The 26,184-nt window shown below is 54.1% G+C and overlaps 1 protein-coding gene across 3 annotated transcripts in view; it reads right to left on the bottom strand.

Annotated features, from left to right (window-relative positions):
• Kcnq1 (potassium voltage-gated channel subfamily Q member 1) overlaps positions 1-26,184 on the bottom strand; it is a 286,879-nt gene that overhangs the window by 45,634 nt on the left and 215,061 nt on the right. For all 3 annotated transcript variants that reach the window (XM_027944516.3, XM_071615956.1, XM_071615957.1), the window contains 4 exons: positions 15,237-15,312; positions 12,427-12,521; positions 11,651-11,697; positions 10,925-10,986 (listed from right to left, as the gene is read on the bottom strand). In XM_027944516.3, coding sequence (XP_027800317.1) covers positions 10,925-10,986; positions 11,651-11,697; positions 12,427-12,521; positions 15,237-15,312 — 280 coding nt within the window. The remainder of the gene's footprint in view (positions 1-10,924; positions 10,987-11,650; positions 11,698-12,426; positions 12,522-15,236; positions 15,313-26,184) is intronic.

Genomic DNA, 26,184 nt, shown 5'->3' with positions numbered 1-26,184 from the left:
GCCAGAGTGGTACTGACACCAGGTGCCAGCAAGCAGAGGGCATTGCAGAAAGACCAGCAGGGCCAGAGGGAGAGAATGGCCTCAGTTCCTCCTGCCGGCTGATAGCCCTCCTGCCCGGGCCTCCTGGGGATGGAGGGACGGTCGGGATGGCCACCTCTGCACAGCTCAAGGGTCATTTCAGCACAGCAGAGGAGCCTGAGGTCAGGGGCAGGACCTCCACCAGGTCCTGTGGCAGGGCTGGGGTCTGCAGGCCGCAGGCGGGGCCAGGTCAGGCTCACCGACAGCACGTGCCCAACACAATGGTGGGCCTGGACACAGCTGTGGACCCTGAGCTGCTCCTGTAGGAGCAGGCGCGAGGGCAGGTGGAGGAGGGGCAAGGGGTTCCCAAGACCCGTTGCCACATGCTGACCTGACCCTGCCGCCTGCAACCCAGATCCTCTTAAGCGCCCACATTGTAAGATGTGTGGGGGGGGTTCTGACTGGGCCCAGCTCCGCACGAGGGCCGTCCAGCCTCACCTGTAACTCACGTCAAGAACTAGTGGCCCAGAGATGGCGGGAGGTGGGAACGGCCGGGCCCTGCCACCAGGCTGGCTCAGCCCTGGGGCTCGAGACCTGGCTGGGCCAGGGGCCCCATGTATGTAGGAACCCCGTGCCTTCGGCAAGAGCTCTGCTCGGGACATCAGAACACACAGGCCCAAGGGCAGGCTGCCGGCGCATGTCCGGACTCTGACCCCCAAAGGCAGGACACTCCTCTCCTCCTCCCTCTAGGCTCACAGTGTCCGGCTGGACCATCCTCCCTGCCTGGATGGAGGGGAAGGCTGAGGCCAACAGGGACAGGGCTGGGAAGGGGCTGCTGAGGTGGGTGGGGAGGATCACCTAGCATCTGGGTGAGCAGGTCTCTGGAGCCCGGGCCCAAGTGACCAGTGACCCCAGGGTTTTCCTGGGACATGGGATTGAAGGGCACATAGATTTTCAATTATCTAGAGGCTCCTCTCTGTGACTCCTGACCCCCCAGGCAGACACACAAAGGTCTGGTCCTGCGTGGCCACCCACCAGGGCCCTTGTCCCCTTCAGCAGGACTTCCCTGAGCGTTCCCTGGCCACGGGCTGGGATAGCACTGTCCACATCAGCTGGTTGGCTGAAGTGGGGCATCTCCTAGACCCCCCAGGGCCCTGAGGGTGGCCTGGAGGTGGGGTGGCGGGGGCTGGGAGGGTGCAGGGCCTGGCTGCCCAGTCCCAGGCAGCCACAGAAGGGCTCTGGCCTCAGGCTCCCTTCGAGGGCAGCAGAGGGACTCCCCTGTGGACACACCCACACCCGCCCAGGAATGGGGTGGCAGTGCTCAGCGTCAAACGACGCTTTCATTATAGGTTTATCTTTGAAACCCTAGACAAAACAGGGCTTGTGTGGTTTGACTGAAGGGCCGGCACCTCGGGACTCCGCCATCCACTAAGACGGCTCCTCAGGAAAGAAAAAATACACTAACCTTAAAATAACCAGTTCCCAGAATAGCAAACTAATACGCTTCTAAAGGGAGCCCTTTGATCAGGCGGAGCCCACGCCCCCGCCTATTGACGGCTGTGTCACTCAGAGCAGCCCAGCGGCAGGGGGAGAAGTGGTGGGGGAAGAGGAAAGTGGGGAGCGAGGGACCCTGGGGCGGGGGGCTCTTCTGCTTTCTGATGCAGCCAGCCCTGGGGGTGGGGAGGTGCTCAATGGTGGCCATGGCTGGCTGGGCAGGTCCGCCTGGAAGTGGAGCCTCTGGGTGTCACCTTCCAAGGGGAAGGCAGAGGCAGAGGGGACAGAGAAGTCACAAACAGAATCCCAGGCTGGCGGTCCCTGGGACCTTGGAGAGCATGGGTGTCGGAGGGGGTCAGGGAACCCAGGCAGGTCTGCAAGGACGTGTCCCCCTGGGGAAGGAGGGTGCTGGGTCCCACAGTCCTGCCCAGGGCTCCGTCTGCATGCCCTGCTCTTCCTGGGACACTCCTCCACAGCTCCGGTCCTGGACGGGGCCACACTGTGCTCCCTGCCCACGGGAGGCAAGTCTAAAGCTGCCCCTTCCAGCCACTGGCCCCTTGAGGCCATGGAGCCCACAGAATGTGGCTGTTGAGACTGGAGAACTGAACTCCAATGATTTAATTTTACTGAACTTAAATGCGGATCCTCGATTGAGTTATTGGAAAACTTTAAAAGTATGTTTGGAATGACAGGCATGAGAATCTCCTTGTCCAACTGTAAACTCTATGAAATCTAAATACAGACCAAGCCGTTCTCATGAAAACTCGGCATCTGAATCGAGATGTGCTGTTAAGTACACAGTTACACTGGCTTGGGAGGCCCAGTGTGAAGATAAGAAAGTCAAACTACGCCAATGGCTTTCCATTTTGAAATGATGATATTTTGGATCTATTGGATTAAAAAAAAATGTATTATTGCAATTTTAACTTCACCTGATTTTTAAAAAAATCAATTAATTAGAGTAAAATTAACAACTCCATCCTGGCCGGCAGCATCCATGAGCTGACCAGGAATTAGGGGAAGTTGACGGCTGCTCTGAGCAAGGGAACTTGGTGGCCCTGGGAAGTCACAAGCACGGGCTGGTCCACGCTCTGTGGGGAAGCTCAGACCCACATGACCTTCATGATCCGCAAAAGCTTGGAGCTGGAAGGGCACCCAGGTGTGCGGTAACGGAAGGGGCAGACGTGAGTCCTCTCTGAGACCCCCGACTGCACACCAGGCCTCAGAAATTCCCACAGATCAATTTTAAAATCGATGAGTTCACATTCTTAGAAAAGCAAAGAAAACAAAACACTATGAATAAGAATCAGAAGGAAAAAGACAAACAGAGAGAGATGTGTAAAGACTGTAGATTCTGGAATCAAGAGAAAACGAAATCTAGAATATTCACATTTAAAACACTTCAAGTAATTTCAAGCAATTTGAATTCACAAGAGGAAGATACGATAAAAATGACCTCCTGGGTGTGAGCGAGAACGCAACAGAACTTTTATGAATATGAAGAAGGGACATTTAGACTTTATTGGACCAGTTTAATGGTGGATTAGACACAGTTGAAGAAACGAGCAGTGGCTGGAAGATGGATCATCTTGCAGATTTCCAGAAGGGCTGGGGATATACGGGGCACTTGCCTGGCACGTGGCAAGTCCCAGGCCCCATCCCCAGCACTGCAAGAAGAGTCAAAACGACTTCCCAGAACACAGCACAGGTGTACAAAGTGATGGACAAAGAACCAGAGGTCCAGAGACGAGGAGTGGGATGGTCTATCCCGCGTCTAATGAAAGTTCCAGAAGGAGGTAAAGAGGCTGAAGTGAAATCTGGAGACATTGACTGAGAACAACTCAGATCACACCATGGGTGGAGGTGCCTGAAGGAGCGCGGATGAACAAATATCCCTGCGCCACCCCCACCCTCAATCCATGGTGGGAACTGAACAGTGCTGGGGTCAAAGAGAAAATCCTAAGGGTGGCCAGGGGAACACAGGTACGTTTCCTTCCAATTAATGAAAATGTGCCTTCATCTTTTTCTTTTTTTTCTTTTTCAACAGTAACAAAGGAAGCCAAAGGATAATTCAATAAAATTTCAGGTGGGGGGGGAGGCAGGTACTGGGAATTGAACTCAGGGGCACTTGACCACTGAGCCACATCCCCAGCCCTATTTTGTATTTTATTTAGAGACGGTCTCACTGGGTTGCTTAGTGCCTCACCTTTCTGGGGCTGGCTGTGAACTCACGGTCCTCCTGCCTCGGCCTCCCGAGATTCTGGGATCACAGGTAAGCACCACTGGGCCCGGCTCAATAACATTTTGATGTTCTAAATAATCCTGTGACGTTGGGCCTAGATTTTATAACTGGTGGAAATATTTTTTTTTAAGAAAGACAGTCAAATGGTCATTTTTAAACAAATAAAATCTGGGAAATTTTGATTTTTCACTGAAGGAAATTCTAATGAATACATCAAACAGAAAAAAAAAAAAAAAAAAAAAAGGGATCCCAGACGTAAGGACTGAGGGAGAAGTGGAAGGACAAACAATAAATGAGCCAATAAAAGGCCAGAAAGAGGGAAAAAATAAACATTAAAAACTTAGTAGAAACGGAAAACACAAAATGTCCTGCTAGGGATTCACCAAATACAATAGAACCAATATTAAATGTGACTGTATGAAATGATCATTAAAGCTCAGTCAGATACACACAGGCACCCACACATGTATGTTTGCAAAGGACACAGCTGGAATATATCGTTACAGAATTAAAAAGGAGAGCTTTTAAAAATCGGATCCCAAAGTCAGAAAAATTTTTTTTAAGAGCCAAGAAAATAAAACTCCAGATCAGTATCCTTTCTGCATCTAGATACAAACATTCTTAACAACTATCAGCAGACTGAGTCTAACACTATGTTAGAATACCATACGCTGGGAATGAGCAATGTGAAGTTGGTTTTGAATCCCAAAGTCCGCTACAGTATTACGCCATATAAGAGATAAGGGACGAAGCCATGTGCTCGTTTCAGTAGATGCAGAAAGGGCATTTGAGAAAAATTCAGCATTCATTTATGAGCTAGATGAGGTGGTGCACCCCTGTGATCCGCGTTACTTGGGAGGCCAGCCAGGAGGACTGCTAGTTCAAGGCCAGCCTCGCAACCAGTGAAACCCTGTATCAAAATAAAACAATTGAAAGTGAATGGGGGGTGCTGGGGCTGGGGCTCAGTGGTAGAGCACTCGCCTAGCACGTGTGAGGCCCTGGGTTCAATCCTCAGTGCCACATAAAGACAAATAAATAATATGAAGATATTGTGTCCAAGTACAACTAAAAAATAGATATTAAAAAAAAAAAAGAATGGGGATGTAGCTCAGTGGCCTTGGGTTTAATCCCTTGTACTGCCATAGAAAAATTATAATAAGCCTTCTTAATGAGCTAGGGGTATACCCTCAACCAGTGAAAAGCATCTATGGAAAACCTATGGCTAATGTCGTACTTCATGGAGATGACAGTCACTTTTATCACCAGATGGCCACGTCCATTCCACACATGACTGGAAGGAATCAACAACAAAACTACCAAGACTAATAACAGCAAGTATACAAGAGGGATATAAAATCAACTGTACTCGTATATCCTAGTAACAATTCAAAAGTGAAGGTAAGAAAACAATTCTATTGATAGTAGCATGGCCAACAAAATTCGTAGGACTCAATTTAGTAAAAGAAATGCAAAATTTATACTTCAGAAACTAATAAAACATCACTGAGAGAAATTAAAGTACATCAAATACATGGAGAATATAGGAATATACCATGTTCATGGATTATCAGTCTTACTTTTGTTAAGATGTGAATTTTCCCCAAATGGATCTAAAAATTCAGTGCAACGCTTATTGAAACCCCAGCAGGCTCTTTTATTTTATTGGTAAAAATCAGCAAGTTGATCCTAGAATTTGTATGAAAATTTATAGGTTTCCAAATGGGTAAAAACTGTGAAAAAAGAATAAAATTAGGAGCTCTATATTACTTGATTTCAAAACTTAACTGTAAGTCTCTAATAATCAAAACAGTACAGTGTGGGTTTGAGGATAGGCACATAGACCAATAGAACAGAATGGCAAATGTACAAGTAAACCCAGACATTTTGGGGCAATTAATTTTTCATGAAAATTTGATGAAGGAAAAAATGTCTATATGTATGCATGTATATATATATATTTTGGATAAATGGTGCTAAGCAGCTGAATGTGTCCATAAGTTAAAAAAACAAAACAAAAACTAAAACTAAATCACTTAGACTTTGCCTCATACCACGCCCCCCAATTATCTCCAAATAAAACTCAGACCTAAATGTAAAAGCTAATTCAACACAATTTCTAGAAGAAAAAATAGGAGAAAGTGTTCCTGTGCTTGGATTAGGCAAAGAGGTCTTGGAACATTGAAAGCATGAGCCATACAAGAAAAGACAAATTGGACTTCATTAAAATGAAAAAGTTCTGTGATTTAAAAGACACCATTCAGAAAATGAAAAGACAGCCGCGGAGTAGGAGGGACAGTTTGCAAGTCAGACGTCTGATAAAGGATTTGTATCCAGAACATAGAAAAAAACACTTGCAACTCGATAATACAACCGACTACTTAATTAGCAAATGGGAAGGAGAGTTGGATAAACATTTCACTAAAGACGGCCATGAATGGCTAATAAGCACATGAAAAGTTGCTCAACATCATTAGTCATTAGGGAAATGCAAATCAGACCCACAATGAGATGCCATTACATCCGCACTAAAAGGGCTCCGGCAGGAGAGGCCGGCCATACCGCGCGTTGGAGGCCGGAGAGAACGGACCTTTACCCGTGACTGGTGGGAAAGCAGAATCCGAGAAAGGCTTTGGAGGACAGTGTAGAAGTTTCTTGGAAAGCTACCCCGTCTGCGCGGTGACGATCGATCAAGGCCCACAGACTCCCCAGTGAGGGCAGAGAAGCGCGTGCCAGTGGCTGTGACCACCACCACGCCGGTGGCTCCAGCAGACACGCTCCCTGCGGGCACAGAGGGCGAGTTTCAAAGACTGACCCCATATTTTGCCATGAGTCGTATGTTAAAACCTGGCAAGGGACTGTCATTGTCCCTGGCAGCAGAGTGGCTCGCTGAGGATGCTTTCTACAAACTCCACGCAGGAAACCTCTCGTCTGAAGAACGAGAGGTGGGGACGGAGATGAGGAAAACACACAAGTGGGTGGAAATCAAGACTAAATGCCATTTATCAGAACTCGGAGATGCAGTTGGAGTGATGTTCGGTGGAAAACTTCATTACCTTAAATGCTATAAATAGCTCTAATGCTGTCGCCTTATATATCTCAGAAATCTGGAAAAAGTCAGAGTAATGGGATTACTGAAAAGGGATAGGATTCATAAAGCCAACGATTTGGTGAAAATACTAATAAAATGGGCAAACACCTAGCAGGCTGGATGACTGGGGGCAAAAGCCGAGGCACACATTAGTGACGCTGGGAGTATAAAAGGAGACAGGAACCCGAGGCTGGAGTCGGTGGGACAGGAAGTGCCAGCACCTCCGAAAACCAAGTCAAAGCGCACAGATTCCCGGGACCCTCGCTTATCGAAACGGACACGAGAAAAAAGTAGCAGATCTGAAGTCCCGAATCCTTAGCCATCAGATCAGTCCTCAGGAAGGGCCTCACCCAGCGCTTGGGGTGGCCTAGGTGGCCTTGGGGTGAGTTCCACCTTACACTCAAGAGAAATTAAAAATTCCAACCTTGGGCGAAGTGTTCCAGCGCAGGGAAAAAGCAGAGCGGCTGTGAGCTCACATCACACAAAGCCAGGGCTGGGGAGGGCCCCCCCAGGGCCCCCCCCCCCCCCCAACAGGGCCCCGCCTGGAATCAGCCCGCCAGAGAGGTTCACACGGCTTCCCAACAAAACCTCAGCCGGTGTATCTCGGCAGCGCGTGAGAGATCCTACATCGGGGCCTGGGGAGGCCGAGGTCTGCAGTGAGAAGTTGATAAAAATCCAACCCGGGCAGGCAAAGGCCTGGCCGGGCAGGGCGGGGGGCTGGAGAGCAGCGTGGAGATGGCTCTGGAGGACATGGGGAACCCCTGGGACCACGATGCCTCAGAACCGGCCTGCAGGCTCTGGATGAGGGGCTTGATGGCAATTCTAGGACAGAGACCACCTTGTGGGTGCACAGCTCAGCAGAGGGCCGGTGGGGGGGGGGGCCCAGCCTGAGGACCCTTGATCAGCAGCCCTCATGCTGCCCACCAGGCCCTTCCCCTGACCACCACCGGAGCCCATGGACGGCACCGCCTGCTCCTCACCCCACCCTGGCCCTCGGCCTTGGTTCAGAGAGACCCCTGCATTTACCAAAGCCCTGTTTTCTCTCTCTTGATCTCACCTGTCCCTGACCCCTGTCTGTGGCCTCCTCGGGGACCTGTTTTTTACCTAACTAAATTAACCTACTCAAGAGGACTTATCTGGGCAAACATGAGCCCTCCAAAGTACAGAAGACCGTGGGGGAGGGCGGGGGCGGGGGCGGAGGAATTTGTTCCCACGCCGGCTCAGGCCTCTTGCTCCCAGGAAGGGAGGCCAGCGGGAGCAGACCTGGTGTGGGGAGGTTTCTGTGCTGGGTGTGGGGGGGTGTGAGGAGAGCCTGGAGAGTCAGGACAGAGGTGGAGGAGGACAGGGACCAGGGAGGGGGCGTCCTGTAGGCTGAGTGGGGCTCTGAGTAGGACCGGCTCATCCCACTGCCAAGCAGGGCCCAGGACTTGGGCCAGAAGCGAGTCTGTGGGGCCTTCCCCCTGGGGCAGGTCCCCAACCAGCAGTAAGGGAGGAAGGGCTCCTGGCCCTTGAGACGGCCTGAACAAGCTGGTCTCCCTGTCCTCCTGAGAGGGGGGACCAGCCATCTGTGAGTCCCAGAGGCCCCTGCCCCAGCCCTCTCAGGCCCACTTCAGAGCTGAGGAGCTGAGCCTTGACCCCTGGCCCCGCAGCCAGCTTGGTGGGGTGGGGATGGGGGGAAGGCCTTGGGGGGGAAGGTCCAGGGGCTCCTGCTGGGGCTGGACAGGCTGGCTGGCACCGGCTCTGCTGTGCACCCACCGGGCTCTGAGGGATTTCCTGTCCCCTACATCCCGAGGTCAGCAGGATTGCGCTTGAGTTGTTTATGGTCCTGATGACTGCATTGATAACTGCGATAATGTGGGGCCCAGGCCATGCCACTGTGCCCTCTGGGCCCAGCAAAGCCCTTTCCCAGGGTCTGTCCCCACGGGGGATAGCGGGTACCAGGGGGACAGTGGTCACTGGCAGGGGATGGGCTGGGCAGGCTGCCATCAGCTGAGCCAACATCGGCTGGTTGCTGCCTCTGCTCTGGTCGGTGCACCTCTGCCAGCCCCTTGACAGACAGCTGGGGTCCCAGTCAGGCTCTGGGAAGGGCCGAGGTTCTGGGTACAACATGGGTGCTGCTTGCTACCTGGGAAGCCCCAGGCAGGGGATGCCCCTCAGACCAGATGAGCCCTGGGGACAGGGGGCAAGGCAGAGCGTGCCTGTAGGGTCTGCGGCGGGATCTCCCAGCAGCCTTGGCTCAGAGCCGTATGCTGAGGCCAGGGGGGCTCTGAGACTCACCCCAGCTTTGTGCCTGAACCTGGCCCCCAGGGATCAGGGACTCCAGCTCTGCACCCGAGGCAGCACGCCCTCACCTGAGCCCACCCCCCGGCCCTTGGTCAACCTAGGGCTTCATCTTCATGCTCAGACCCCAGCAGGCTCAGGCCTGGGGAGGGGAACTTCCCAGGAGATGCTGTCTGCCACCCATGGTCACTCCCAGAGGACACCAGGCTCTTAGTCCGGGTGCCCTGAGCAGGATGCCCAGGCCGGTAGCCTTTCCCTGGCTCCGTCATGGCTCCTTCTGATATGCTTGGCTCAGCCTCTATGCAGAGCCCCTGTGCAGAGGGAGAGCCAAAGCCAGGCCCGGCTCACAGATGGCTCCTGAGCCTCTGAGCCTGACCCTAGTGAGACCTCCATTTGTGGACTTTGGTTCCCGTCCTGCCAGATGGGGCCATCTCCTGCTGGGCCAGCTACCTGGAAAAGGCCACAGGACCACCCAGTCAGGCCTGAGCTGCTTCACGGTGACCAGGCCCTCCAGCAGGGCTCAGGTGTTGGGGATGTACAGCCCAGCAGGCCAGGCCAGGAGCAAGGGTCCCAGTGGGTACTGAAGCCTGGACCTCCCTCTCCTTCTGTGATCCCCTTTACCTCTTGGGGTCCCAAGGCCTCCCTGGGCCAGGGGCAGCTTGTACCAGGTGGGGAGGGGACAGACTGCAGGCCCCAGGGCCCAGGAGTGGGCAGGGCAGGGATGGAGAGCGTCCTGCGTGGGCTGCACCCTGCCCCACCTGCTCCACTGTAGCCTGGATTGGGAGTAGGCTAGAGCCTGTTGTTGTCAAGGCAACGGAGCAACCGTGCTCCCTGCCCAACCAAAATTCCTCTATTTTTAGCTTCTCAGTTACTTTCAGATAAAATCCATGTAGACAGACGAGCTCTCTGGCAAGATAACAGCCCGCCTCAAACCACAGAGACTTCAAAGTGGAGCCGCAGGGGGGCCATGGCCTGAGAAAGGCCCTCCTGCAGCTCAGAACCTCCTGTGGCTCCTGGGCCGCCCTGCAGAGAGGCTAGGTGACAGACCGAGTCTGGTAGGCCCAAGTGTCCCCACGACCTGCCCCATGTGGGACCTGGCACCCTGGAGCACAGGGAGCACACCCAGGCCCTGTACTCCACTCGAACACCCCTATTCCCAGTTAGGACCCTACCGTGGGAACTGAAGGTGGCCTAGGTGGGGGCCAGGGTAGCCCACCTGAGCTGACCCCGCCTTCGTACCGCCGGGTCCAGGATGAGCCAAAGATGCCCCCACCTGTAAACCTGCCTCAGCTGGGTTGTCCCGGGCCCTGCCCAGAGTGGAGGCTCCAGGCAGCTGGAGCCAGGGGACAGCAGGTACCAGGCAGCTCCCGCCACCCCTCCACTTAGGACACCCTCCGGAGGCTCTTGGAGCACACAGCCGACTTCGGATGTGCAGGAGAGAGCAGGGTTATGGTGACGGCCCAGCATGTCGACCTTGTGCTCTCTCCCCCGCTGCTCAGGGCAGAGGCAGGGCCACAGGCCTGGGACGTGAGGCAGAGGCAGCAGCCTGAGGAATCCTCCTCCCCGAGGGCACGCGGGCTGCCGCTGAGGGGCAGCGCATGGGTGGGCCCGCACTGCCCACCTACCCAGGATGCGGTCCTCATGAACTCTAGGAGGGGGTGGTGGGCACAGGCTGCCACTTGCCAGGAAAGATGCTCACAGTGAGCGTGGGGGGCGGGGATGGCACAGCCATGACCAGCCCAAGTCCTGAGTGCACACGGCGGCGCAGTGATGCCTGGCCAAGGGCCCAGCGTGCGGCCTACCTTGTCTTCCACCCGGTTCAGGCGGGCGCCGAGGGTGTTGCTGCCGCGGTCCTTGCTCTTTTCTACGGGGTGAAGCATGGGAGTCAGGGAGGCGCATCACCAGGTAGGGCAGGTCCCTCTCAACTGCCTCAGGGAGCAGGGGGTGGGTGGCAGAGGGCCAGAGGCCTGAGCCCATGAGAACGTCACTTAGAGCCCTGGGTGGAGGACCCGAGGCTGGTGTGGAGGGAGGGCAGAGCTGCTATGGCCCTGAGCTCCTTCCTGCCCCCAGTTCCACGACCTCCACGAGGGGCTGCCGGGCAGGTGTGCTGTCTGCCACGCAGACCTGTCACTCCAGACCCCATGGGGCCGGGGATGCCTGCCGGCTCAGTGGCACCCCAGCTCCTGTGTGAGGTCCTAGGGCCACCCTGAGGAGCAGGCCTTGCCCTGTCCCCCTGGTGTGACAGCCCCAGTGAAGTCACCCGGTCCTCCCAGGACCCCCTCTCAAGAGTGGCCCTCAGAGCATGTTCCGCACCAGATCCTGCTGTCAGTGCCCAGAAGCTCGCCATCTGAGGGACCCAGGTGGGTTGTCACATGACCAGAAAGTTCCTGGGTGCACAGGGTGCCTTCCTGCCTCTCCCACCCCCTGCCTTGAGCCTGTTCTGGCCTGAGGAGAGGCAGAGGTGGGCACAGGGCTGAGGGAGCGTCTGGAGGGGCTGCCACATCCGGGGGCTTGATGCACGAACCCACCTGAGACAGGGATGAACAGGGAGGGCTTTCCGATGGACTGGTCCAGCCTGGGAGGGAAGGAGACGGAGACCAGCTCACACTTGGCCCAGGTACCACGTGGATGCCCAGTGGGGGTGTGGCGGATGGGCTGAAGTGCCCAGCAAAACGACATGCCACCCGCCCACACTGGACACTCAGAGACACCACCCATAGGCCTGCCGGGCGGCTTCTGAGCCCCCAGAGACGTATGTGCCTGAGAGCCTGGCAGGAGGCTCAGAGAGGAGGGCAGCAACTGGTCATCTCGTAGACCCCCACCCTGGTGGGGCGAGTGGGTCAATGATAGGGGCCCTGAACCCTGGCCCCATTGGCGACTGGGGGCGATCCATTCTCCCAGCTGGGCCCTGTAACCCGGGGAGTGAGGTTCCCAGGTTAGCCCACTGTGGAATTATCGCTGGTCTAAACCTGTGCTGGTCCCCAAGGACTACGCTGCTTCCATGGGATCAGGATCCAAGCCAGAAACCCAGAATGTGCTGACTCGCAGCTGTCAGGTCCCCAGCTCCAGGCCCAGTGGTAGGCTGACCCGTGGGTGGTCAGACCCAGGGATGGAGAAACCCTGGATGGAGGAGACCCCGGGGGGGCAGGTGTCTTGGGGAGAACTCAAGTTTCTTCCCTCCCTGGGACCAGCCAAGGGAACAGGCCTTGTCCACTGTGAGGCTAGGGCAGGGCTGGCTGGGGCGAGACTCAGCATGGTGGCAACCCCCCCAGGTCCCGTGTTCCCGCCACCCCTCTGTGCCCACCTTCTCTGCAGCTCTTTGATGCGCACCATGAGGTTGAGGTGGCCTTGAGAGTACTGCTCGATGACATCCCGCACATCATAGGGCTTCCTTGCTTGCTGCAGGCCAGAAAGACACGCGTCACATCCCCTTGTGTCCCATGGGGGGGACTCTAGGCAGACCCCCGTCCTGCACATGCTCAGCAGCAAAAAACTGCCCCTGGGTGTAGGCTAGTGATGCGGCCCTGGGCTCTAGCTTCTCTTTCTGTAAGAGGGGGTGGCTAAGCCTGGCTCCTTCCTTCTGTAAGAGGGGATGCTCAGCCCTCGTCCTCTCTCTGTGAGGTGAGACACTAAGTTTTGTTCCCTGTAAGATGAGTGCTGGGCCTTGTTCTTCTTTTCTGGAGGATGGGATGCTGAGCTCTACCTTGCTCTGCCTGACAGGGAGGGAAGGAGAGTGGATAAGACGTTGGGTTAGAAAGCCCAGGGAACTCGGAACCGGTACCTTGCCAGAGACAGAGGGGCTGTGGCTGAGTCCAGGGCCCATGCCTCTCCCTGGCACACAGTGATGGTGACTTTGAGTCTAGCGGCCAGCTGAGAGGCTCTCCCTGGTGTGCTGGGGCGGGGGCGGGGGTGGGGTGAGTGGGGGATGGGGGGCCCGGGAACTGCTCCGTCCAGTGCTCAGGGTATTGCAGGTCTGGTCCTGGGCTGGGGTGGGTCATTGTGCTCGTGCCCAGACCACTGGGAGCCTTTGGGCTACCATGTCTAGGTGTGTGTGCAAATGTGTGTCAGGAGCTTCTGCAGAGACATGTGCAGCAGGAGAGCAGGAGGGGGCAGGGCAGTGTGCAGGGCAGCAATGCCCTGCTGGCTGCCTGTGGCCAGCGGCATCCCAGGCTGCTGAGGCTTATCTTGGAGTTGCTGAGCTCCCGCCAGGGTCTGCTCAGGGTCTGTGAGGCCTCTGTCAAGTGGCTGCCTGGGGCCTGGCTGGAGAGACCACCTCAGGTTCTCTCCAGATCTAATGTCCCCTGGCTGCAGCAGGAGCCAGAGATAGGCCGACCTGTCCAGACAGACCGACAGTGGACGGGGGCATGCAAGGCGAACTCCAGGGGCTAAGAGCCCTGGCTCCACAGGCCAGACATAGGGGCGGCTGGCTGGGGGCTTATCGGCTGCAAGGCAGGCAGGGGCGTCGACCGCCACTCCTGCAACTGGAGGCCAGCCGGGGTAGGTGGGATGCAGGTGGGCAGACCGCTGATGGGGGAGTAGAGGTATTCCCAGAACTGGCATGGCTGACGCAGCCCTGGAGCCCCCAAGCTCCCCCGTCCAGAGCTCCTCCTATCCCTGCGTCACTCCTCGTGCCTGGAGGCTCCGGCCTGAGAACCAGCCCTCAGAGGGAGCCCCAGGCCCCACCCTTGCCCAGGAGCCCTGTCCTGCAAAGGTCCTGCTGCTGCCTGGTTGATTCAAGGCTCCCAGGGCCTGGGGTGGCAGTGAGAAGCGGAGAGCTGAGGTGTGGGTCTCCCAGCTGCTCTGGAAGATTCTCAGGCCACCATAGGGACCTGGGCCTGTGTCCTGAGGCAGAAAAGGGGTCCCACGGCCTGGACGGAAGTGCAGGGCTCTTGGCCTGTCCTCTGGGCCCTGCACCTATGCCACCATGTGGTTTTCTTGCCTGTGTCACAATGATGGGCCTGCAAGAGCCACGGTAGATGACCTCATCATCTCAAGTGGACCTTCCTGGGAACCATGAGGGTTCACACGCTCTGCTGGATGTCCCCAGCACGGCCCCACAATCCCAAGTAGGTCCTGGGCTATTCTGGGCTGGGGCTCTACCCTGTCCCCACCGGGGCCCACTTTCTCAGGCTGGGGACCTTCGCTGCCCTGGTAGAACGCTCAGAACCCTTTGTGTCATCAAGGTGAAATCAGCAGCTCTAGCTGTCTCTACCAAGCTGCTGCCTGGCAGGGGTGACACACCTGGCCATTCCTTTGCTCTTGGGGACTGTCCTGTCTGCACCTGATCTCCAAGGGACTTCCTGCAGCCTGTTCTCACCTGGGAGGGTTCTGGCACCTCTGGTGCCCTGCGTGAGCTCCCACCCTAGCAGTCAGGACCGAGGGCCCTCTATGCGGGTGCCAGGGTAGGGGATCCACACAGCATCGCCACACCTCATCCATGGGCCCCCATCTCCCCAGACATCGGTGGGCAGACCTCGCAATGCTGGCCGAGAGTGGGCTCTCTTCATCTAACGGGATGACAGAAGCCAGCCTGCCCCCAGCTGCATTCTCTAGGGACACCCCACCCCACGGAGGCTGGCAGCCCAGAGCTGCAGGCCTACTCAGCTGGGAGACCCGCTCACGGAGCAGGGCAGGACTCCTGCCTTCTCCAGACCTGCACAGTGGAGGGCCTGGGTGTGGGGAAGTTTGTTGGGTCCTTCCCAGGTGGCTTGGGGCAGGTTCTGCCATCTCTGGGTCACTCCAATGGTATCCACCTGTCCCTTGCTAAGGCAGCCTTGTATGCCCCACAAGAGGGCAGGTAGAGTGAGCCCATGTGGTGCCACCTTCCAGTTAGTGATGAGGGAGGCCGTGTGGGTGCCCTCAGGTGCCCAGGCCAGGCCTCAGCAGAAGTGTCCTGGGCCAGGCCTTCTGTCGGGGTGGGAAAGGACTTCCCAGGGACAGCAGTGAAGCCCTCACAGGGCGCTGGGTGATGGTCCTGCATGGCCCTGCCCGTGCAGCTGGCAGGTGGAGACCCTGGCAGCCCCCACTGTGGGCAGGAGAGAGTACGAGGGGCTTGCGCTACTGCAGCGGCTGCATGGGGCAGGCCGAGGGCAGACGGCTTGGCACCGGACTCACCTGGAACTTCTTCTTGGCCACAAAGTACTGCATGCGTCGAATGACCTTGATGGTGGCCCGATGGTGCTCCCGGAGCCTGTGGTGGGGAGTGGAGAGGAAGTGTGAGCAGCCACCTCTGCTGGTCATCCTTGCCACACTGTGAGAGGTGCCAGTGGCCCTGCTGCCCACAGACAGACCCTCCAGAAACAAGGAGAATGTTCAAGTCCTGGGGCTCCAGGGGAGGCAGGGGACAAGGGTTTTGGAACAGGAATGGGTTCACCTCACTGTGAATGGGAGGAGGGCCCTTTCTGTTGGTCATTCAGAAGAGGGTGGGAGTCGGGGCCTCGGGTTTGAAGGCCTGGGCCTCAGGCTCACAGCACAGTAAAGGAAACGTCCTCCTGGAGGCCGTGTGGGTGGTGCAAGACCCCCGCCGGTGGCCATGTTCCCAGCTGCACTAGCCGGCGGGCGCTCGGAGAAGCCAGGACAAGCAGGGAAGAAGCATTGCCACCCGGGTCACCCCACCTGGGTCACCCAGGCTGCTCTGCACAGGGCACAGCATGGGTCTGCTTCTAAAGTGCCTTCTAGAAATGAAGTTTCTTCAAGAAACACCACGGAAAAAAGAAACACGAGGTTTGATGTGTATGTGCACAAGGAAGAAAACACCAATGTCGAGGTCACGGGAGCTTCCTTTCGTCCACAAGGCTCGCGCCTGACCAGCCCACCTGCTGGACATTTACTGTGATGACCAGAGTACACAGTGATGATAGCGACCGGCTGTTGGAAGGCTTTTAGAGAATGCAGGACTCAAAGGGCCAAGATCCCAGCAGGAGGGGACACAGGCTGAGGTGAGCCCACACTCAGGCCGCGTGTCCTCCTCATTAGGGGAAATCATTGCACACAGGACACCCGGGCTACTCGGCTGAGAGGAAACCAGTGGAGTCCAGGGCCACCAAGTTGCCAGGAGATGAGCAGACCAGATCCTCGTGGGCAGGCCACAAGCTGTTTCCCTGGAACCCTCCGTGAACTCCTGATCTGGCGTGTGGGTGAGATTTGGAGACGCAGAGAGAGGCAGCTGCCTCGGGGTGCAGAGCCAAGCAGAGACCTCCACAGGCTCGTGTCCCTGGGGAGAGCGTCCTGGGGACTCAGATGGACTCACAGACCCCCCACACTCTCGGTTAAGCCTCGGCTGTCTCAGCCCTGACCGGAGCAATCTGCCCTGACCAGGCTGTTCTTGCCTGCCAGGAGAAAATCCTGCAGAGGGTCAACATCACCAGGGCTTTCCGTTTTTTGCTTTTCATACATGAAAGATTGAAAGTCAAGGGAAAAAACAGACCTTAGAAATAGATCTGAAGTTATGGCCATGTAGAAGCCTTGTCGCTCCTTCCAACAAGAGATGGTGGAGTCTGTTTCCCTACGACTTTGGGCTGACTTTGTGACTTAACGTGACTGTCAGAGTCGTGGGAAACTCGTGCTGTGTGTCCCTCACATGCTGTTGGGGCGTGGCTGTGTGAGCAAGCCCGAGCTCCGTGGCTGGAGGAGCCTCGTGGAGAAGAGAGGTGCCCCAGCCAATAGGCACAGCACCTGCCCGTAGATGGGAGTGATGCTGTCTGGACCATCCAGCACCAAGAAGCCTGCCAGATGACTGTAGCTGCCTGAGTCACCCTGAGCAACGCTGGCAGAACCACCTCCCAGTTGAGCCAAGTCCAAATTCCTCACCCACAGAGTTGTAAGCAAAGAAAACAATTGTGTGAAACCACTATATTTATCTGTGGTTTGTGATGTAGCAACAGATAACTGATAGAGAAATTAGGATTTGTGATTTTGATCTCTTGAAACACATGGCATTGATTTTGGATCCAGGCGCTGTGCAGGGACAAGAGGCAGAGCACAAGACATGGGCCTTGTGATGACAGCATGCTGCCCCTGTAACTGGGCGAGACCTCTAGGTGTCTCCAAGGGGTGAATGAACTTTGCACTGAAGAGGAATGTGAAGGCCATGGGCGGAGGGGCAGACTGCGGTGGGTTAAAGATGGGTACGGAGTCTCGGCGATTCCTCCACCGAGGGCTCGAGTCATTTCCGCCATGCTCCATTTGCTTGGGCTTTGTCCTCGAGAGGCCTCGCGGTTTCATTTACCCCCTTAGAATGCTGCTGCCTCTCGGAGAAGTCTGAGTTAGCCTGCTGGAAAAGCCACGGGAAGGAGAGCCGGGGTGCCCCGACTGACAGCCGGGGGCTCCAGACATGTGAGGCGGAAGCCACCAGCTGCCCATGGCAAGCCCCAGCAAGCCCACCAGCTGAGCAGCCCAAACCACTGACCCACAGACTCAGGAGCAAATAGATGGTTGTGGTTCGCTTCCGAGTTCTTAGAGAGCTTTAAAGTAACCTTGACAAACAGGCTCAAGCAAACCGACGAGGAGATGGGGATTTCAGCAGAGATAAAAACTATACACACGTAGCAAAATGGAAATTCTAGAACAGAAAGGGCAAGAAAGGAACCAAGAATGCAGTTGGTGGGTCACTCGCAGGGGCAGTGCAGTAGAAGAGCTGCCCGCAAATCAGAGGGAAGTGGCAATGGAGCACGGAGAGAAGACAGAGATGGAGAGAGAGGTGGGGTCAATGAGAAAGGGTAAGATGGTAGACGGCACGCAGTGTAAAGGGTCAACATCCCAACTCGGATCCTCAGATCAGAGTAAAAGCAACCATAGAAATGCAATTGAAAATCAGAAACCCAAAGATTGATGGTAAGACGATAGGAAAAAAAATACATATCCTAGTATAGCTGAATGGAAACAGGTATCCATGAACTAGCATCAGGCCAAGTAGACCTGAAGCATTACTAGAGATAAAGAAGAGTAGTTCGCAATTGTAAAAGTGTCAAGTCAGCAGAAGAGATCAACTCTGTCTGCACACATCTATAAACATGACCCTAAAACATAGAAAGCAACGCAGCAAAATGAAAAGATGAAACAGAAAGTCCTCCACCACGCCCCACCGCGACTGCCAGAGAAGCACCGACCAAAAGCCGGATGTGGACAGCTCAAGGGGGCACCTGTGAAGTAGTGACCCCCGCAACGGAAGGCCACACAGGCCTCCGAGAGCACACAGAGCACTGACCCAGAGACCAGACCCAGGGCGGGAAAAGCAGGTGCCCACCCACTTCTAGGAATTGAGCATATTCTCCAACCACTGTGAAGTGAAACTAGAAATCAGTGAAAAAAATACATACACGAAACTAGAAAATCCCCAAGCAAGTCAATGAATTAGAAGATTGTTTTAATCGAATAATAAAAACCTAGGAGATACTAAGGAGCATAATTGATGAAATAAAAAAATGGACATTATATTGAGGAGAATTTGGTCAGAATTTGCTTCTTCAAAGAGGCTAAAAAATGGAAAAAGTTTTAGCAAGGTTGATAGAGTCTGTGATGTCAGGGCTTGAAAATGGAATAGGGACCGCGGACCCAGGGAGATTGGAAAGCCTATGAGGAGGATACGAACAAGAATCATCTTGGTGATTTAGATAAAACAGATTCATTCATCAAAACCACAAACTACACAAAGAAAACAGGAGAAATAAATATATCAATTGTCCAATATTAATGAAATTAAACTGGGAATTTTAATGATCTTCCGACAGAGAGAGCTCAATCTTGATGACTGTCAGTAGGCTTTTCCACACAGTTAAGGAAGAAATCCCACCAATTTGACCCAAATCTCCTCAGAAGATTTTTATGAGGCAGTGTAGCCTTGATGTCCACGTCTGACAAGGGTGTTGGAGAAAGAGAACTCAGGGTGGATCCCTCCCACCAACTAGATGCACGTATCCCAGACACGGCGGCAGTTAACTGGATCCAGCCAGGAAGGCTGGAATCAACAGCTCACTGCATCAGCACAATTGGGAAGAACCTAGAATCCACTGGAAAGATGCAAAAAAACATTTGGTAAAATTCGAGACCCATTCTTCATGGAAACCACAAGTCTCCACGCACTAGGAGCAGAAGGAAACGCATGATCTAAACAAACAAGAAAGCAAGGAGCTGAAGAGACGGAAGCAAACAGACGGACCGACCCAGCCCTGAGCACACATCCCCCTTAACGTCAGAGGGCTGGGCACCTGGCTCCCGGGACAGGGAGAAGGCAAGGATGTGGCGCTTGCTGCTTATTTAACGTTGGCAAGAAAGTCCTGACCCATGTGTCAAGGTGAGGAACGGAGTCCGGGTGAGGGTGGCACAGGGAAGAGCGAAACTGCCATTGTTTGGAAATGATGCAATCAGGTGGGAAAAATACACAGGGATCCTCGGACGAGCCGCTGGGATTAACAGATGGATTTAACCAGGATTCTGGTTTTAAGGATCATCTATAACAATCAGTTACTTTTCTCTTTGCCGGTAACCAACAAATAGAACATGAAATAAAAAGAAATCAATTATAGCAGTAAAATACCTAAGACATCCATCTATTTAAAGATGAGCTTGACCTCTATTCTGAGAGGCACCAAAGCCCAGGGAGAAGTTAACCAAGACTCATGGAGGCACGTGACGTGTTCGAGGGGAAGGAGACGCTACTCAAGATGACCTCCCCGCGCCAGGGCATGGGTTCTGCTCAACCTCAGACTGCTTTTGTGACTATGCTGATCCTAAAATATTTTCAAAATGAATTTGAAGAACAACAAAACTTGAAGATGCAGCCCCAGAATCGAAGACTCTGTCGGGCGGGGGGCGCTCGGGTGGGGGGCGCCCAGCAGCACGGCGCGTGCACACACAGGAAGGGGAGGAAAGAAGAAGGGAAAGATCTCTGCAGACGGTGTGGGGCTGGCAGGGGACCGAATACGGTGAGGGGACGGAGCAGCACATTCAGAGACTCACCACGCCGGTGGCCCTTGGCCTTACCACCTGGGCTGCTGCGGCTGAGTGGAGGAGAGTTCTCCTCCACGAGGCACCAGGGCCGTCTGGGCACCTGCAGGGCCGACGAGGAACCCAGAGCCCACCCCCGCCATGGCGCAGTGAAGTCGGGACCTGGGCAGGACGGCAGGGGAAGGCGTGTGCGACCCACAGGACACCAAGGGCTCTCCAATGCAGGCCAGAAGCACAAACTTTCAGAGAAAAGCTCTTGACCAATTAGAGCCCGGGGATTCCTCCCGCCTCATCCTAGGCCTGACCTGCCCAGGGCCTCACTCTGTCTCTGTCACCCCAACCCGCCCACTCGGAGGTCTCCACAGACCCTTCACTGCAAAGGGCTCCTCCTGGGCTGGGGCTAGGGCTTTGGGAGACTCTGCGTGACTACCAAGGACAAGGCATGGCCCTCAACTGGTGACAACATCCAGGGCTTCTCAGATCCTGTTTCTCTCAAAGGACCAAGTGACCACCCCAGAAACCCCCAGACACCCCTGTGCCACTCCCTAGAACAGGCAGGAGCCTACGCAACCACACAGCCCTGACCTGGCCAGGCCAGAGAGCCAGGGCTCCGGAGTGCCTGTCCCTGTCCCAGCTCTGCTCGGCCATGGTGTGGGCGGCCACCACTCTGGGACAGCCCTGGCTACCTGGCCTCCTTGCTCGACAGAGACTCTTTGGTCTCAGAGGAAAATGCCTGTCTGATCCTGTCACAGGAGTGTGCTCCTTTCTGTCCACACTGAGTATGCTGGGAAGGTGGCCAAGTGTCCCTTCCTGGAAACTCTGACACAGGAGTAGGCTAGTGGGGATGGGGGCAGGACACAGGCCTTGGCTTGATGAGCCCTCAGGTAACGGGGCCTGGATGCTCCAGGTGGGCATGTACCTGCCCAAGGTGGGCTACTCTCTGGGCTTTTGATTTCTGCTTCTTCTGAAGGGGAGGACCCACGACCCTCCCAGCTGGAGAGAGTCTTGGGAAGGGCAGGGGGCCCTGGGCATTCTGGGGAGGGAAGGGATGCTGCCTGGGGAGGTAGCAGCCACCTGGCCCTGGGGCTGGGCCACCGGGTGTCAGCCCCTGAGTCACTCATCAGTCACTCATGCACCGATGGCCATGCATCCTCGGACCTACGTCTCACATGTTCATTCACTAATTCACGCACTCCGTCATTCATCCTCGGCTGGTTGAACTGCTCACGTGTGCAGCTGCTCCTCACCACTCTGCCCACCCCACTCCTTCACGTTGGCACTGGCTGGGCACACAGCCCTAGCTGGGCTGTCTTGGGGGCCGAGCCCAAGGGTTCCAGAAGGACCCTTATTTCTAGATGGGTAAAATTCCAAGCCAGGAGTCCCATACTGCCCAGGGGAGCTGGGCTGGAGTGGGCACTCTCTGGCCACCCAAGAGCCACAGTCTATATACACCGCAGCGAGAGCCATCTACCTCCACGAGTCTCCATCAAAGTGTTTTTGCATCTTGTCTTAAAGTTTTCTTTGTACATGTGTGTGGGCCTATTTCTGAGTTCTCAGTTCTGTTTCATCGATCTGTGATTATCTCTCCACCAATAATACCACACTGTCTTGATTCCTTGCTGTTCAATAGGCCTTAAAAATTGGTGACCTTGCTGGGTGCAAAATTACAGTGGTGTGTAATCCCAGCCATTAGGAGGCTGAGGCAGGAGGGTTGCAAGTTTGAGGCCAAAGTGAGGCCCTGTCTCAAAATTAAAAATAAAAAGGGCTGATGATATAGATCAGTGTTTAAGCACCCCTGGGTTCAGTCCCCAGTACAAAATGAAAACAACAACAACAAAAACAAATAACAACAAAACCCCAAACCCAAATTGCAATCTCTCTCACTTAATCTTTCTTTTTCAAAATTGTTTTAGTTATCCTAGAATTTGTGCCTTTTCATATACATATTAGAATGAGTTTTTCCATGTCTATAAAAAAAATCCTTGCTTGGATTTCGTTAGGAATTTTGTTGATTTATAGGCAGTCCTGGGGAGAATTACATTTTTTTGCAGTTTTGATTCTTTTAATCCACAACCATAGTGTGTCCCTCTGGTTATGTGGGCCTTCCTTGGTGGCTTTCACCAGCATGTTATGATTTTTAGCATATAGTTTTATACATATTTTGTTGGAGTTACATTTAAATAGTTACATTTTTTTTTGAGATGGCATTTTGCTATGTTGCCCAGGCTGTCATCAAACTCACGATCCTTCTATCTTAGCCTCCCAAGTAGCTGGGATTATAGGTGCAGCCACCACATCTGGTTAATCACATGTTGTATACATCTAAATGATTTTTTGTGCCAAGGATGAGCCCAGGGTCTCATGCATGCCAGGTAAGCATGAGGTTTGATGAATCATGTGATTTAGGTTTGATATACGTGTGTTAGTCTCTTCCTTGGCATTGTATTGCCAACACTCACCCACGTGGCTAACTGCCACCCTGTCTTAGCTGGTGTAAAACTCTGTGCTCTCCCTCCTGCTGGTGCTGTGAACGGACTTGTGATGCTCCTTCTGTCCCCTCTGGGTTGTTCGTGTGCCAGTCTCCTGTGGGTGTATTCTGAGACACACAGTTGCTGGTTGTGGGTATGCCACACTTTCAAAGTGAGTGTTCATGGCAGCCTTGCTCCTAGTTGGTGGAGACAGCCCTAGTGTTCATTATCTGTAGGAAGGGCAACACGCTCTGGCCCTTTGGTGGAGTACCATTCAGCCTTAAGAAAGAATGAAGTGCTAGCACGTGCTACAACATGGATGAACCTTGGAAGCATTGCGCTAGGTGAACAGAGCCAATCATGGAAGACCACATATTGCAGGATTCCATTTATATGGAAATGTCCTGAACATGCAAATCCATAGAAATGGAGAATAGATTGGTGATCCCCTAGGGCTGGGGTTAGGGGAATGGGAAGTGATTGCTGATGGGTGCAGAGTTGCACTAAATTTAGTAGTGACTGTTGCACAAGGGTGTGGCTGACCTTCCCAGACGGCTCCTGAGAGCAGAATTGTTCAGAGGGAAGGTATACAGCTGGGGAGACTGACAGGCCCTGGAGAGAGGGTAAGGAGAGTGGGCAGGGAGCTCTGAGCCTCCCTGGACTGCCTGGGGACACCTGTTTATTCCGGGAGGGATTGCTTCCCCAGGGCCACTCAGGAACCCAGGCAGGCCACCTGCAGAGCATCTCTCTTTCCAGGCCAGGTCTGGTACCTCCTAGCTCCCCATCTGGCCCCAGCCTCATCCCTTCCAACCATCCCTTAGATTACGGCTGACAGAGGGATTTCTAAGGGTCAAATCACAGATCCTGTGACCCAGCCACCCATTTCAAATCCCGCTGTGGCTCCCTACCACTGTCCCAATAGCATCCATGCTCTCAGGGTGGGTTTCCTGAATCTTCAGGCTGGGCCCAAATGGAGCAGAAAGATGAGCGGAGCTATTTGGGAGGATTCCGAGTTCTGGGAGGATTCTGAGTCAATGCGTTATCTCATCACATGTGACACTAAACACGTACAGTTCCTGTGTCTTTGCCAGATGGTTTTCACTTCAGCCATTCCCGAGTGAGAGTGACCCTGGGCTGGCCCCAAGCCCAGGCTGGCCAGCGCAGCCACTGCTTTTGCGGCCATAAAACTCTGCAGGATCTCAGGAGTAGGTGGCTGGTGTGGACACTGCAAAGCGACTTCTACCCCCGAATTAGGTGCAGGGATCGATTCCCCAAGGTGGAGAACACCACAGTCTAGATGTCTGTGACCCTCCAAAATTCATGTTGAAACCAGGGACAGGGTGATAGAGTCGGAACATTTATATGCCTCAAGTGTTCTTCTATGGAAGCAGCCAGCGTCCCCAGGGCAGGGGTGCTGCGGGTGGGATCTTGGGAAGACCCTTAGGCCATGAGGAGGAGTCCTTACCAATGGGATTAGACCTTTATAAAAGAAGCCCCAGGGAGTTCTCAGCTCCCTTTACCCCTCCACCATCTGAGGATACATAGCGGGCGCCATCTTGGAAGCATTCACCACTTCACGCTGAATCTGCCCCGTCCTTCAGCTGTACTTCCAGTGTCCTGATCAGTAACTTCTACTTACAAATCGCCCAGCCTAAGGTATTTTGTTACGGCAGCCCAAGTGGACTCAGATGCCAAGTATATTTCGTTGGAACCCCCAGAGACCACAAGGTACAGACCAGATAAACAGCTACTTAATCCCACTCCACTCAGTGCTGTCCATCCTAACTCCACCTAACTCACTCAACTTGGTTAAGATCGCCTCAGTTAAACTTAAGGTAGCTAAACTAAGTGAATTCCACATGGTTCAGTTCAGCCTGACTCAAGTTGGCTCAAGTCAAACTCAGCACAATGAAACTCCAAAGCTGTTGCTGGGAAGAGTTGAATGTGGGAATGAGGATGAATGGACCCAGGTGCGTTGAGGATGCTCTGAGGGTGTGGACGAGCAGGCGGTAAACCCCCCAACACAAAGGTGTCAAGGTAGCAGCAAAGTTTGCAGAAAGCAGAATGACATCTTGGAAGACACCTGTGAGCCCCTCTGTGAGCTTCGGATGGGGCCTGCCATGCCCTGGTGTTTTAAGAGGGCAGACTTGAATGGTTCACTCTCCAGAGCAGCCCTAAGGCCATCACAAAGCCCCCAAGTGAGCAACATCCCACGTCACCAGCATTGCTTCTGGGGACACTAAGAAGGGAGAGGTTATGGAAAGAGAAGTTGGAATTTGAACGGCTTCCTGAGGAGCTGAACCCAGGAGGTGGGACCCTGGCCGCTGTGGGGTCATCTAGGCCCTGTCTAGATTATCTTTGCCAGTCAGTCCTTGGGGATGAGAAAGATAAATGTGGTGACCCTAGGACAATCAGGAGTAGTCCAGTTTCCAGAAAGCACCTCAAATCACTAATCTTAGATAAGCGTGTGGAAGAGAGTGGTGGCCAGGCTGTGGGGGCAAAGCCCTGCCTAGGTTCGCCCGTGGTCTGACAGGTGTGTGATGGACATTCATCAAGCCATTCCATTCCCTTCTCTAGGAGGGACGTGTTGGAAGATCCTCAGTGGATCCTGACATCATGGGTCTCACCAAACCTTCTGAGAACTTATCATGCACTGTGATCTGATCGCAACTTTTGCAGTTCTGGGAAGAAGAGTGAAAGTCTCCTTACCCACCTTCACACACAGAAGCTTCATCTGACTATAGATCTTAGCAACTCAGCACACAACTTTTTCCTTTTCCTTATTAAGTAGAGAATTTTCACCTAAAGAAAGCACATTACAGCTCCTCTTTGGGCACATCCGAATGGTCAGCATCACTACTTTTGTGCTTTGGGACCACTGAGTTAAACACAAGCACTTGAAACCTTGCTCAGTTACTGAAATGAGATGGTTGCTAAGTAACTAACAGGTACATAGCATATACAGTGTGGAAACACTGGGCAGAGGGATAATTCATGTCCCTGGCAAGACAGAGGGGAATAGCATGGATTTCATCACACTACTAAAACAGCAAGCAATTCAAAATGTATGAATTGTTTATTTCTAGAATTTTTCATTTCATATTTTTGACCATGGTTGGTGTAACTGAATTGTAGAAAGCTAAACCTTGGAGACAAAAAGTGGGTAGCAGGAATCACTCAATGATAGTTCTAGGGAACATTTTAAAGAACTAGACTGTGTGTAGCAAGCACCTACCCAAGGAGCCCGATACCACATGGGTGTGGAAAGGTAGAGACAGGAGATGGTACACTGAGTGTGAAGCAGAGACATAGTCACAAGAAGGCTGTTTGGGGAAGGCCTGGGGAGTCCCGCCTGTTTGAGCCACAGTATCCAGGTGTGGCAGTGTAACCCAGAGAGGCTCAGCACAATTCCTGCCAGAGTAGGGCACCAGAAGACATCAGCAACCAGGACAGAAATCACAAGAACACCACCAGCAGCCACCAGTGACTGTGGCCCTGGGCCTCATCTTTGGTGAGCATGATTCGCCCTCATGCTCACAGGGAGAGGAACCGATGCAGGACAGAGCTCAGGCTCCAAGAGGCCACCCTCCTGGGCTGTGGTGGCCTTGCTCTGGAGGTGCAGGGACAGCAGCCTCACCAACCTCTGTCCT

The sequence above is a fragment of the Marmota flaviventris genome, chromosome 9 (genome assembly GCF_047511675.1).
Source record: "Marmota flaviventris isolate mMarFla1 chromosome 9, mMarFla1.hap1, whole genome shotgun sequence".
NCBI classification, from domain to species: domain Eukaryota; kingdom Metazoa; phylum Chordata; class Mammalia; order Rodentia; family Sciuridae; genus Marmota; species Marmota flaviventris.
This window is presented reverse-complemented; position numbering and strand designations above follow the sequence as displayed.